The sequence below is a fragment of the Clytia hemisphaerica genome, unplaced genomic scaffold (genome assembly GCF_902728285.1).
Source record: "Clytia hemisphaerica strain Z4C2 unplaced genomic scaffold, Clytia hemisphaerica genome assembly, whole genome shotgun sequence".
Lineage (NCBI taxonomy): Eukaryota > Metazoa > Cnidaria > Hydrozoa > Leptothecata > Clytiidae > Clytia > Clytia hemisphaerica.
The window spans coordinates 134,506-148,897 of record NW_027103744.1 but is presented as its reverse complement, the minus strand read 5'-3'; the positions used below and the strand labels follow the sequence as shown (position 1 = coordinate 148,897).

Genomic DNA, 14,392 nt, shown 5'->3' with positions numbered 1-14,392 from the left:
CTCAATTATATTTGTTTTTAAGACAGAAAGACTATGGAGTTGGATTTAAATGATTATTGAAGCGTTTTTTGAGGTTGACAGCCCATAAAGCCTTTTCTCCCCACTTTTAACTCAATGTAGACTTTTGCGGCTTGTCAACCTCAAAAACAGCTCATTTTAATGGGTTTTGTTTAAAAATCTTTGCTTAGCTTTTTTGCCTTACTTAAAACATATTGTAATGTTCAAAGTCCAAATTTTGAGGTTTACAGTGCATTTTAATAACTTCGACTTTGTCAACCTCAAATTAGGTAATATAACATAAAAACTTGGTTCTTTTAACACTTTTTGTCTTGTATAACTATCCAAGAGGCTAATCTCACCATTTTTTACATTTCCTTTTTAGTTCCCTTTTCTGAGGATGACATTTCCTTGAAATGGTCATTTTTGGTCTGTCAACCTCAAACTGGCTCGAATAAGAGAAATACCTATGTCCATGGCTTTGTCTTCATTACATGGTGGCCACAGAATTATTTTTTTCAAATTCCAGGACTTTCAAGGACTTTCAAGGACAAATTTCGACTTTTTCCAGGACTTTAGATCATCAAATTCCAGGATATTTCAGGACAAAATAGCATTAAACAGAAAAAATCAAGGATTTTCCAGGATAAAAAAATAAAATATTACTATCTCAGCAAGGAAAATATCAAATGAATGCAACTACATAGTCAAGATTTTTCCAATTTTAGAATGCGAAACGAAAAAGTCGATTGAAAAAAAATATATTCAAAGAATTTAGAATATCCAGGACATTCCAGGACATTTTGAAAAATTACAAGAAATCCCAGGAGTTTCAAGGACTTTCCAGGAGAAAACATTAATTCCAGGATATTCCAGGAATTTCCAGGAGCGTGGCCACCATGCATTAGCTCTACCCCCTCCTGAAATCTTATTTCAGGATACCAAGATTTGAGAAAGTTATTGACAAAATTCTAAATTTGGTGTTTTTTAGGAGAAATAAAAATGTCACACTATTTTTGACTAGCATCGAGTGAGTAAAATAATTATAATTTGTCAATATTGAATTCATCAAACTAATTTCCTCCTCAGTTTGTAAAATAAACTAAAATAAACCAGGAAAAGAAAGATTTACAAAAATACTAACCTTCAGCTCATTCAATACTTGGGAGACGATAAAAAGAACACTGTTATCTTCTCTGTTTATGAACGTTGATGCTTTACAAAGATGAACACAGGCTAGTAAAGCAGGCTCAGCTGAAGAGGATCGCCCAGACGAGAGACTCTTCCTGAGATTTTCAAGAAAATTTCTCTGAAAAAGAGAACATTGAAATTTAGAATAAAGGTAAAATTTAACATGGTTGAGTTCCTTTGGTAAAGTGCCAAAAACAATTCATTAGACAGAACAAAATAACTTTATCTCTTTCACAGTTGTGCCTTTTATATATGTTCTAGGACGTTTTTCATGTAAAAATAATCCAACAGGACTTTTCAAGGACAATATACTTAAAACTTTTGAATGGCCTAACTAAAAGTAAGTTGATGTTTATCTAAACCTTGGTTTGAGTGGTCCCTTTGGTCACTTCTCCACTTCCTGATGCTTCTTGTATACATTCCTAAAACAAACAAGCAACATGCTGAATGTACCTACCTGATGATGAAAGCTAGATAATAAGGCAAATAAGGAGAAAAATTAAAAGAATCAGTCAGACGATATAGCGTTTTGCGAAAATGCATAAAACATTAAATTTTATCATTGATTGTTGATGGGGGAAGAGGGAAGGGGAGTAAAATCAATTTTTTTGAAAATTGAAACATGCTTGATGGTGGGCGTTGCTATTAATAATGTTTTTGAATGAAAAAAAACAACCAATTGTAAGGAAAAAGTCAAATGAAAATCTAGAAAAACGGCGATTTCCGGCATATTTCAGGCATTTTTCGCCGGAAAAAATTTTTCTCAAAAATCGGACTCGGCCATGTTTTGAGCATTGTTGATACGCATCTTTGAGCAAAAAATCAGAAAAAACTAATGATGAAATCTCGAGAAAATGCCGAAAAACCAGTGTTTCCGGCATATTTCCAGCATTTTCGGCCGGAAATGAATTTTTTTCAAAAATCGGGCTCTGTCACAATTTAGGTATTGACATTTTGCATCAGTGTGCGAAATTTCATGAAAAAATATATAGTACAGCTCAAAAATTCAAGAAATACTGTTTTTCCGGCGAAAATCGGCTGTTCCGGCGATTTTTAGAAAGTTCCGGCTTCAAAAATCAATTTTATTGAAAATTGAAACATGCTTGATGGTGGGCATTGCTATTAATAATGTTTTTGAATGAAAAAACAACCAATTATATGGAAAAAGTCCAATGAAAATCCAGAAAAACGGCGATTTCCGGCATATTTCCGGCATTTTCGGCCAGAAAATTTTTTTTCTCAAAAAAAGGACTAAGCCATGTTTTGGGCATTGTTAATACGCATCTTTGAGCAAAAAATCAGAAAAAACAAATGATGAAATCTCGAGAAAATGCCGAAAAACCAGTTTTTCCGGCATATTTCCGCCATTTTTGGCCGGAAAATTTTTTTTTTCGCAAATCGGGCTCCGTCACATTTTGGGTATTGCCATTTTGCATCATTGTGCAAAAAATTAGAAAAAACTGATGAGCCGATCCCGAGAAAAGCTGGCAACAGACGAACGAACAGACGGACGGACGACAGACGAACGGACAAGGGTTAATTTAAAGGACTACCTTAAGGTAGGTCCAAAAAACGAATTTTCTTCATGCCCCAAGTTTCTTTGTGACAAATAAGATTGTCTTTTTTTCAGAAAGACTTCACATCTCTTTCCCAGGGTGTAAAATACTGCAATCATGGTGAAAATAAATTGAGAATTTAGCTTATTTCCTCGTTTTTTTTTAATTTAGAGTTCCGGCAAGAAAGTCACTTTTGGGCTAATTGATAAAATTATTTGAGTATTTCAAATCGGGAGGGGTTTATAAACTTCCAGGCTATATTCTGAGCCCTATTGGACTATTTTTGAACTTTTGGATTAAGTCTCAAGTCTAGCGTTAAAACTCAGAGTTAAAACTCTACCCTTCCACCTAATTTAGAGCGCTTCCAAATCGTTTGTGGTTATAAGATTTCGAAGGAATTTCCCTTTTTTCTCAAATATTACGACAATGATTGTTGATTACCAATACAGTAATAACAACAACAGCCTTTTAAAAGCCATCAACTATTTCTAGCAGTTCTTATGATTTTGATGTAAGAAATAGATAAAAATGAACATACAGGTGAGAGAAGGAGAAGCAATCCTTGCAGTGGCCATGATATTGATCTTTTTTTCGAGTTTTCGGACCAATTTTCCACCAGTTGAAAAAGCTTTTCACTAAGTTCTAAATTTGAAAAGAAATAGGACTATTATTTTTGAGTTGGCTAAGCATTTTCTTTTTGTCAACTAAATATAATCTAGCATGCTAGACGACTCATTCAGAGAATTCCAATTTTATCGAAAAAATCTGAAAAAATCTGAAAAAATCCCTAGGAAAATGAAAGAAATTTGTCCAAAAAGGGTAAACTGCAAAAAAGTGCAATTCGTTCTAATAAGGTACACAGATTATGATTTATAAATGACTCCTGTCTAACAAAACAAATCTAACTTTGTAATATCAATACACGGGTTTCGAATTAAATTTTTGCTTAGCTTTAGCTTTGATCCCATGTAAATTTGCACGAAAAATATCAAGTAAACAGAACGAAAATTTGCCGTGTATCAAGCAATTTTAGCTCATTTTTCCATTTTGACAGACTTTATGGGTCATTATGAAAACAAAAAACATTAAAATAAAAAGTCAATCGTTTAATCATATTTCTTTTATTGAATTTAAAATAGAAAAACATCTTTTGAATGAACACCTGGCTTTCAAAAGAGAAGAAAGGAAAATCTATCAACCTTTTATAAGGCATTTCCCCTTATCGCTCCTTTTATTTACTTGATTTTTTCTCTCGCGCCAGATTTAATTCGAAACCCGTGTATTCAAATTATCTTCCTATCAAATAAAAGTCAAATAATTTGTTTTCTGTAGTGCAAACAAACCATACACTAAAGATTAAATTCCTCACGGCACTCAGGCCTTAGCACAAATAAGTTAGTTAGTTACCTGATAGTTGGGTATTTGGATTTTTATAAATGTTGCAAAACTGTTCAGGGTAGGTTTCAATCCAATTCCATATGGACTTGCATAAGCCTTTCAGGACAACTTGTTGAGAATATTTCTTTAGAAATTTAAAATGTTTTCCGCATTCTTAAAGGAAAAAAATGTTTATAATGAAAAAAACAGATCCAACTATCATTCTTTTAAAAGAAAAATCTATCAGTGATACATTAAACAGGACCAGAAAAACCCTTTGGGCAAAGAGCGAGCTCAAATAAAATAGAATTTTTACTTTCAATTCATTCATTTTAAGTCAGACTGGGTCTATTCTCAGCCTAATTAATATCAAAATTTCAGTAAGGTCAAGATATGTAATCAATTATTAAAGTAATAGGTTTAATCTCAAACGATTTTTTGTATTTTAATAAAATCTCCACTATGAGCTACAAAAGAGAATAGATACAAGAAGAGTTACCTTCAAACAAGCATTTAAGTCCTTCTATAGGAACATGTAAGTATCGTATCAATTCCAAATTATCTGCAATAGTACTGTCCTCATTGTTTTCTACCAAAGAGTACAACCTGGAATTGAAAAAATAAATTCAAAATAATAACATAGTAATAATAATAAAGTCTATTCCACATTGCAACTTTTTCAAATGTTGTGACACCCCTTGATTCCAGGCTCTTGCTGTAGCATAAAAATCATATTTTGTGTCAAGGCTTCCCTCAGAAATGATCAAAATCAATGATATGTGTCCCTGCAAGCATTTCACAATCACAGCAAATTGAAAAAGGCCGTTCCTTTATAGAAAACCAAGATTGTCCATTAATTTTAAAGGCATATCATTGTATCAGATTTTTAAAAAGCAATCAAATTTCTCTTTTCGTCAGTAAAATTACCTAAATTTTTGTGCCAAAATTAAAATTTTTTTGTCATGCCTGTTATATTGAATGAAAAAGGATTAGGGATAGTTGAAGAGATAAAAAAAACACTTACCTCTCAACAATCCTACTGAACACTGATGAGAAGTGATGTTTACTGATAAAATAGATGATATTTCCAACATGTCTGCCAACTTTCTGGTTAGCTTCGTTGAATGCATCTGGATGAATTATCAGCTAAAATAATAAACAAGATTAAAATGATTTTGAACCATTATGTTGAAAACATTAAGTGTGAGACTTGTAAAATTTTGACTACTTAGTCTCATGCCATCGGTATGAACAAGAATCATCAGCCGAATGAAATATTTTCTAAATTCTAAAAAGTAGTATAGATGGGTTTCCATTTTAATTTTTCATTAATTGGTCCCTTGAGACTTCAAAACCTGTTTTTTCCAAGCTGGCAAAGCTGAAAAATATAGTATAGAGCAAGGACATTAAAATAAGTATTAGAGAAACTGATTATACAATCTGATAAAGCTTGATGAATAGATTTAATTTGGTATATAAGTCCCCCGGAAATACGTCAAAAAAAGCAAAATTCCATGCTGAAAAGTTTTTAACCAAAAAATTACTTCAAATACAATGATTTCTTTGAAGAAGTTATTTCAATTTGTAGTAGTGATATTCAATTATAAAAGTAATAACAGAATAATTTTTTAACCATTTGAATATAAAATTGTTATTACTTACGCTGCACAGAGTATTCAAGAGTTGTCTTTTCACTGTTTCATCCGATAATGATGAGCTTTCTTCAGAATGCTACATAAAAAGAATATTTGTTGAGTAAAGAAGAATACAAAAAATTAAGAAAAAATTGTGGACATCTTCAGTTTGCAAAAAAAAACTTTCAAAAGATCATTTCGAAGACTCATAGATATAGGCTTGGCCTCATTTTAGGCTATTTTAAGATATGGATAATCTGGCTATCTTACCTTTTCAAAGCAATGCTCAATTGTCGTAACCACAATCAAGTTTGATTGGATTGCAAGTGGTTGTTGTTCTATGGGTAACAAATTCTAAAACAAAAGGAAGTAAGAATTAATGTACTTGCTTATTATGATACACCAAAGGGTATGGTTAGAAATGTTGTACTGATACAAAACTTTTTCCAGTTGGGAAACAAGAAGTAGTCAGGCCATATTTTAGAAAGGCAGGGCAGCGTCCATTGGTGGCACAAAGGGCACTTTTTCTTGTGTTTTTCCGCTAAAAAGGCTGTTTTTACCAAAATTTTAGTGATTTCAGGAGGGGCAGCGTCCGGTCATCGGACGTTAAAAGGGCATAAAAAATGGCCTGGTAGTAGATATTGAAGTTAGAGAATAAACTTCAAAATACAAAACCGATGCATAGCTATAATATCATGAATACAATACCCTAATTTAAACTTTTAATATTTTTATTCCATTGTAATTCAAGCAAGGTTTAGATTTCCAATTTGATTTCATACAGGATTATGTAAACTTACAATTGTTGGAATATCTTTAATGTAATGTACTAATGAAGTTACAACCAGTTCAAATTGATGTTTCGCAAGGCCCACCAAACTGCTTTTCACAATTGAAAGTGATTTGTCAACAGATTTCTTGGATGGTCGGTTGATGGGAAGCTGAATCATATAAATAAAAAAGCGATTATTAAAACTGCTCTCTTTGCTCTTCAATCACAGAAAAAAAGAAAAAAAAGAGATATTATTATGGATCTAACTGGTTAGACTAGGAGAAAGTAGTTTGTTTTTTTACCTTTTTCTGACAAAAAGAAATCTCAAACAGGCAGCTGGAAATTTTTTTTGCAATTTCCCTTAATATTTTGATTAATGTAATACAAAACTATAAACTTCAGCATTGATGCCTCTTTACTTGAAAAAACAATTTCAAATTGATGTCATTGGCATCATGACTGTAAAAAGAAAACCATTGGACTGACTGATTTTAACATAATTTTATGTTTTTGAGCACCTTCTGAACAGGGGGGGTCAGTGTACTAGAAGGCGGCATGTATGTGTACTACAAGGTATTTTTCAAAACTTGACACCCACCCACCCCTGAAGTACACCATACTACATGGAAAAATCCCAAAACCACCCCATACCCCTTATTTACTACTGGGTAGTACCTGGAAAAAAACCAAAACCACCCCATACCCCCCATTTACTACCGGGCACTACCTAGAAAAATCCGTAAAATAAAGAAACTTTTTTCCGAAAATCGGAAAATCAGGTAAACATTTTTCCAAAAATTGGGAAATTGGGAAATCGGGAAAACTTTTTTTTCGGAAAATCAGGAAATCGGGAAATTGGGAAAACTTTTTTCCAAAAATTGGAAAAACAGGAAAAATTTTCTCAAAAATTCAAAATGCGTGAGAAATCAAACTTTACAAAACAAAAATTACACGAGACCATGTGCAAATGCATCACCTACTATATATTCAGATCACTTCAACATTGAGGTTGTTAGACACTTATCCTTTAACAAGACGACATCAACTACTGATTCAGAGAAAAAAAATTAACAATGATTTTGACAAATTCAACTTTTACAGTGAAAAAATAGACTGGGAAAAATCAATAAAACTTTGGATGATATTGATTGGGGCAGTATTTTAAAACTTCTGACTCTAACCCTGATGAGCAATATAATGTATTCATCAAGAAATGCATTGGCGTTATCACCACAAACAGCATTCCACTTCGAAAGCCATTAAAGAAAAAGATTGTTCCACGCGATCGTCGTATTCTTATGCGAAAAAGAAAGAAACTGAAGAAAAGAAAGCCCAACAAGGACACAAAGTCAAAACTGATAGATATTGTTTGATTGAGCTAAAATTACAAACCAGTTATACAAACGAAAGGCACAATCAAGAGCTAGATGCAATCTCAAAAATCAAAGTGAACCCCAAGTTCTTCTACTCTTATGCAAAAAGATTTTCTCAAACCAAACCTAAAGTTGGACCGTTATTGGATCCTACTACAAATAAGCTAGCAGACAACAATCTTCAGATGGCCAATATACTTCAAGACCAATATACATCTGTATTCACACCACCAAAACCCCAATATGACAACCCCAATCTCAGCCCTTCACAAGTGACCGAGAAACTTGATTATGTTGACTTCACAGAGGAAGATTTCATTAGAGAAATACAAACCCTCTCTCCTAACTCAGCTGCTGGTCCAGATGGCTTTCCAGCTATGTTTCTCCTTAAAAGCAAGTCACAGCTTGCAAAACCACTCAAGCTGATATGTCAGAATATCCATGATAAAGGATTCACCCCAAAGATACTTAAAACAAGTTACATCCACCCCAATATTTAAAAAAGGAAATCAAGAATTACCAGAAAACTACCGCCCTGTTGCTCTTACATCACATGTAACCAAAGTTTTTGAAAAGATTGTAAGAAAAAACATGCAAGACCACCTGGAAAGAAACAACCTATATAATACTAACCAACACGGATTTAGGTCAGAAAGATCCTGCCTTAGCCAATTACTTGCTTGCCCACATTGAACGATTGATTCATCATATCGAAATTGGCGACAGCGTAGATGTTATCTACCTTGACTTCAGTAAAGCAGCATTCGATCGGGTTGACCACTCAATACTTCTGCATAAACTTGAAAGAAATGGCATTTGTGGAAAACTTCTCTGTTGGATTAAATCGTTCCTAACAAAGAGAACACAGAGTCTCAGTCAACGCAAGGCTTTCCAAAAGTGCAGATGTTTTATCTGGGGTGCCCCAAGGCTCCGTACTGTGTCCCTCCTGTTTCTTGTGATGATTTAGGATATTGATGAAGATATTTATCATACAGTGCTGTCCTCATTTGCGGACGATACACGACTGCTGAAAGAAGTGTCCAGTCAAGATGATGTTCAGCTTCTTCAAAGTGACCTCAATAGGGTATACAAATGGTCAGAGATCAATAACATGCAACTCAATGGACTGAAATTCGAACATAATGTGTTATGGGAAAAATGAAGAGCTGAAACCAAATTCAGTTTATTATTCTGATACCAAATTGAAACCAAAAACCAAGTCAAAGACCTTGGAGTTCACTTTGGATGTAGATATGAGCTACAGTCAACACATCCAAAATCAAATCAGCAAAGTCAAAGCCATCAGCTCATGGATATTCCGAACCTTCAAGACATGGAACACTGATGTAATGCTAACCCTTTGGAAGTCACTTGCTATTCCACATCTTGACTATTGCTCCCAACTATGGTCTTCGTCAAAGCGATGCCTCATCCAACAATTGGAGCTACTGCAAAAATCATTTTTGAACGGCATTTTTCGTTGAACCAGTTGAATTATTGGGAAAAATTGAGTCAACTGAAAATATACAGTCTTGAAAGAAGAAGAGAAAGGTACAGAATAATCTACACATGGTGCATACTAGAAGATATCACTCCAAACTTCAATTACAGCGATGATGCAGGCGGCGTGCACAAACCAGAGACTGGGTAGAAAATGTAATTCAAAAGCTGTTAATGTCAAACATAAAAATAGGGATTGTCTCTCACAGGAAGGACCAAGACTTTTTAACGCTCTGCCAAAATCCCTTCGAAACCTTACAAAATGTACCAAACAAACTTTTAAACAACATCTTGAACAATTCCTGAATACACTGCCAGACAAACCACTGCTTCCTAATTATTTCAACTTCAGGAGAGCTGATTCCAACAGTATATCAGTAATGGTCAATCATTGGATTCCACGAATTGGATGAGTACCGTCAACTGCTCCAACTTGGGACGAGTGTACGCAACATGGGACTTGTTGATTTCTGGTCTGTATTTTCACTTACTGTTAAATCTCTTTGACAACAAATTTGTTTTGATAACTCCACCAAGTTTATCAATCATACTTTCTGTCATAACAGGTCACGATAACTTTCACTGATAGCACGCCCTTTTTAACTTTTGTTTTCATTTAAACCAGGCGTAGTTAAATTATATAATCGATAATCGTCGGTCACGATCGATATATAATTGATAACGATACGTGATCGAAGATGAGTAAATAATTGATAAGTAATCAATGCATGAACGATAAGTAATTGATGATTGTTAACAATCGATACATGATAGACCTTTTCGCTTTTCCATCCGCCATCTTGAATTGTATGCAAAAATAGAGGAACGAAAAAGCCATGGTTGGATTTAGTTGGAAAATATGCAAAACATATGCAAGTTTACACAAAGATTAAAAAGACAACAAGGCATCTTATAAAGAAATATTATAATCATTAGAACAATAAAAGATGGAATTTCTTAATCCAAAAAGAAATATTTACAGAACAACAAAAGCCTTTTAGAAATTTGTTCTTAAAGACATTGCATATTCTGTTTTCCTGCCATTAAAAATTCCACCAAGACAGAGTACACGTACATCAAACTTTCAAAACACGCAAACTGAAAGCAGTGATTATGATGTCACACATTCAGAGGGTTCAGAACAATGATTTGATTTGATCGTCTGACGGTTCTATTCCCAGGAGAATAATTTACCGTCAGCCGAATAAGGATATTTTTGTACCTTCGCGGGTGATTTTTCAGCTTGAGTTTATGTCTAATGTTATGTTTTTTTGAAGTGCTTGTTCTAAAAGATGAGCGAATTTGATTATTTCTAGTTTTCAAAAGAAGCAAATTTAATCTTTCTTCTACAAGATTACACTTTAATATAATGCCAATTATGCATGTAAGTTTTATATCAATACTTTCTTTTTGCATATGTTTTGCATACTTTCTAAGGGAATTTCACCACGGCAATTCCGCCATAATTTTTGCATACAATTCAATATGGGGCCAAATTGAAAAGTCGTCAACCAAAACACAAAATCAAAAATCTTACAAACAAAATAAGTAACTGTGATTTTTTATTTAAATAACCCTTAAATTTTCCAATTTCAACTTTTAAATCAACCGAGTCGCACTTTTAGACTCTGTAAGCAGGTGATTTTATCGAGACACAACTAGTGAGGTTTGTCACGGAAGGACAAGTGTTAAAATATAATGGACCTTCTTTTGAATAATAAAATGATTAATCAAAAATGAAATGTTGTTTTAAAACAAGTACATACCCTAGTTAGTTTAATAGGTTTATTCATTTTTAAATAAGTCGAACAACAAAAAAGTACTGCAAGCAGAAACTTTTTTTCAAATATCGAATTCCTTCCGTGACAATTTCAAGACAAAAAGTTTTTCACCAGTTTTGTGCAAGTCCACTATTCTTGATATTATTGCAAGTTCTAACTATTGGTACCCCCTAACAAAAAATGAAATTACATTCCAAAGCAACCTCCTTCATATTCACTTACAAGGTCTGAAATTATTGTCCTTCCGTGACACTTTCACCTTGTCCTTCCGTGACGGATTAAAAATATCTTGTTATTTTTAGAAATCTTGGACTTCAATGGGTCTAATTTATTGCAGGAGAGTGTCCTACAAGGTTTAGAACCATTGGGAACCAGCTCAACCCTGTATGGAGCTCAGAATAAGCTTAACTAAGGCTCCAGTACAGCGCTGTAAGCTTACAGTGTAGGCCCAGGCGGCTCTGGAGGCCTAAAAACCTGTTTTCTGGCAAAACTACTGTTCCCAGCGGGTTCTAAACGCTCAAAATCGCTTCAGCACCATGGAAATATGCTAATTAAAGCCTTTGGAAGTAGCTCACTTGCTTTCAAGGTTGCGTTTTTACGTTTTTTGCTTAAAAAAGCCTTAAAAACGCTTAAATAGAGCTTTTTAAGCGTTTTTAAGCTATTTTAATGAAAATTTGTCGGTTCTGCCCCCTTCGCTGGACTTAAATGGGTCTAGTCCATTGCAGGGGAGTGTCCTTCAAGGTTTATGACCATTGGGAACCAGCTCAGCCTTGTATGGAGCTCAGAATAAGCTTAAATCTAAGGCTCCAGTACAGCGCTGTAAGCTTACAGCGTAAAGCCCAGGCGGCTCATGAGGCCTAAAAACCGGTTTTCTGGCAAAACTACTGTTCCTAGCTGGTTCTAAATCCTCTAAATCGCTTCAGCACCATGGAAATATGCTAATTAGAGCCTTTGGAAGTAGCTCACTGGCTTGCAAGGTCGCGTTTTTACGTTTTTTTGCTTAAAAAATATAATCTTTCCTGTAAAATTTCCTAATTATTATCACCATTATAATTGAACAATAAAAATACAGTTCCAAGGTTTTGAAATGAGCTGAATAGTAAAAATGGCTATGATTCATGATATGATGTGTCACTTCACTAGTTTCAGTCAACATTTCTTACGCTATTGCTGATTTTGAAAATAGGAATTTTTTCCTTCCGTGACGGTGTCCCCGTGACACTGACCTTTCTCAGTTGCAAAGGCCTGTAGCCATTGAAATTAATTTTTTTTACTCAGTTCTTTTTTCAATGACAAGCAGATAGACATAAGTTTCTTCTGGTGGTATTTTGGTTTTAAAATTCTCTTTAAATTCACAGGAATCTGAATCAGCATACTTTTGTCTTTTTTAATGTCTTCGCTGCGTTCCTTCCGTGACAGAACCTTCAAAGTTCAATTATTCAACGAGGAAAAACTTTTATGAAATTTATTTTGCTTTTGGAAGTAGTAGTACTATGAAGGCTTTAATTCAGGACTAATACTATTTTCATTCATTTTACCATTTTTCAAAAAAAGACCAAAAAAGGCTCTGATTTCCTTCCGTGACAGGAACGGGACTTTTCAATTTGGCCCTATGGCGGATGGAAAGGCGAAAAGGTCTATTGATAAGTACGATAGGTTGTATGTAGTCGATATGTGATCGATAAGTAATCGATAGCTTGGAAATAATCGATCGCTGATCGATACTCAAGATTTTTTTAAGGTCTGATTACCTATCGATTCTATTGGTTAATAGATATATCTAATCCATCGATTATTTATCGATTATTTATCTATTACTAACTCAAGATTATCAATTATATCGATTAACTACGCCTGCGATAGTCCGAAGTTGGAGCAGTTGACGGTACCATAAAGTGCAAAATCAAAAACGAAGTATCACGAAGTAAGTAAGTAATTTACATTTAAGTTTAAACGTTGGTAATTAAACTTATTTTCTCGATCCAACACTAACACACACATTTCAATCAAAGTCCAACACCGTGGCTCTACCTTCATTCGATTGTATACTTCTTTTCAAACAATCGCAAAGCAATTTTTTGATTGGGTAAAATAAGACAACGGTGATTGGATAACAAAATATTTCACGAGTGTTTGTGTGTACGTGCGTACGTGGCGATTGAACAAAATAATTCCAACAAGGGCTTTTTTATTACACAAGATGCCAAATGAAAAAAGGAAAAGGTCTATGCCTGCCTAAATAACAAGCTCCACAAGAGGTCTACTGAAACAAAGGACAAAGAGGCAAAGTATAGACAAAGAGTGGGAACAGATTATTTTTGTGAAAGAGAGAATAAAATCACAAAGGTATACCTGATTTTTGAACCTTTTCAGCTCGACATGCATCCATTCTGAGGGCTTGTCTCTTGAAAAAGACATTTTATTAAATTTATGACTATCTCATAACTAAGATAATATATAGACAAGCAATAAAACCATATGAAATTAGCCCATTCTCATTGCTGTTCTTGACTTCGAGACTTCAACTTTCGCTGACTTTCGAGGTGTTTTCTGCAATGGGGTTTAGGTTTATGACTTTTAGTAGAAGAATTTGTATCTTTTTGTCCGGTGCCGAACGATGTAAACAAGAAGGGGGCGGGGTGTCAAAAATTCGCTAGTATTCAAGAAAAAGTTTTGGCGTCTTTCTTATCGGATAAATTGTCGAAGGAAAGTCTCGAGTTTTTTATATGAATAAGAACCGAAGAACAAACTTTATGAGAGTAAGCTTCGATAAAACTAAAATGCCAAGAACAATTTAAGAATGTCTTTAAGACTTTGTGGCACTCCAAACATTCTTAGGAAATTTGAAAAAAATACTCCCAAAATGGTGAAAATAAGAACATTATTTTTCAGAGCTAGGCTGAAAACTAAAAAAGTTAAGGTTTTTCTTCTCGAAAATTTTTGGAAATAAGTTCTTAACGTGAATACGAGTCGTGGCCACAACCCACGCCAATTTTCTACAGTGACCTCATTCTTGAAATTCATTCAGTGAAATTCATTAAGGTTTTTGTCAAAGCTGGTGTGTCTAAATAATCAGTCAAGGAAAAGTAATTTTTCAGTTTCTGTTTGTTTTATTTTTTCTTTAATAATCAAAAGGACAAAATAAACAAACTAAATTCATTAATTTACAAACATGAGTTACAATGGCATTTACAAATTAGAAAATGAGTGT

At 33.9% G+C, this 14,392-nt stretch overlaps 1 protein-coding gene across 4 annotated transcripts in view; it reads right to left on the bottom strand.

The window, feature by feature from the left end:
• Nucleotides 1-13,733, bottom strand: part of LOC136805288 (neurofibromin-like) — a 69,143-nt gene extending 55,410 nt beyond the window's left edge. For 2 of the 4 annotated variants that reach the window (XM_067061866.1, XM_067061868.1), the window contains exons 1-10: nucleotides 13,123-13,197; nucleotides 6,556-6,696; nucleotides 6,026-6,109; nucleotides 5,784-5,852; nucleotides 5,146-5,267; nucleotides 4,621-4,727; nucleotides 4,152-4,295; nucleotides 3,283-3,386; nucleotides 1,551-1,610; nucleotides 1,142-1,306 (exon numbers count right to left, since the gene is read on the bottom strand). In XM_067061866.1, coding sequence (XP_066917967.1) covers nucleotides 1,142-1,306; nucleotides 1,551-1,610; nucleotides 3,283-3,386; nucleotides 4,152-4,295; nucleotides 4,621-4,727; nucleotides 5,146-5,267; nucleotides 5,784-5,852; nucleotides 6,026-6,109; nucleotides 6,556-6,696; nucleotides 13,123-13,182 — 1,056 coding nt within the window. In that variant the 5' untranslated portion in view covers nucleotides 13,183-13,197. Of the gene's footprint in view, nucleotides 1-1,141; nucleotides 1,307-1,550; nucleotides 1,611-3,282; nucleotides 3,387-4,151; nucleotides 4,296-4,620; nucleotides 4,728-5,145; nucleotides 5,268-5,783; nucleotides 5,853-6,025; nucleotides 6,110-6,555; nucleotides 6,697-9,891; nucleotides 10,014-13,122; nucleotides 13,198-13,533 lie in introns of those variants that run through there. The other 2 variants (XM_067061867.1, XM_067061869.1) reach the window with 2 other exon arrangements.
• Between the last annotated feature and the right edge of the window lie 659 nt (nucleotides 13,734-14,392).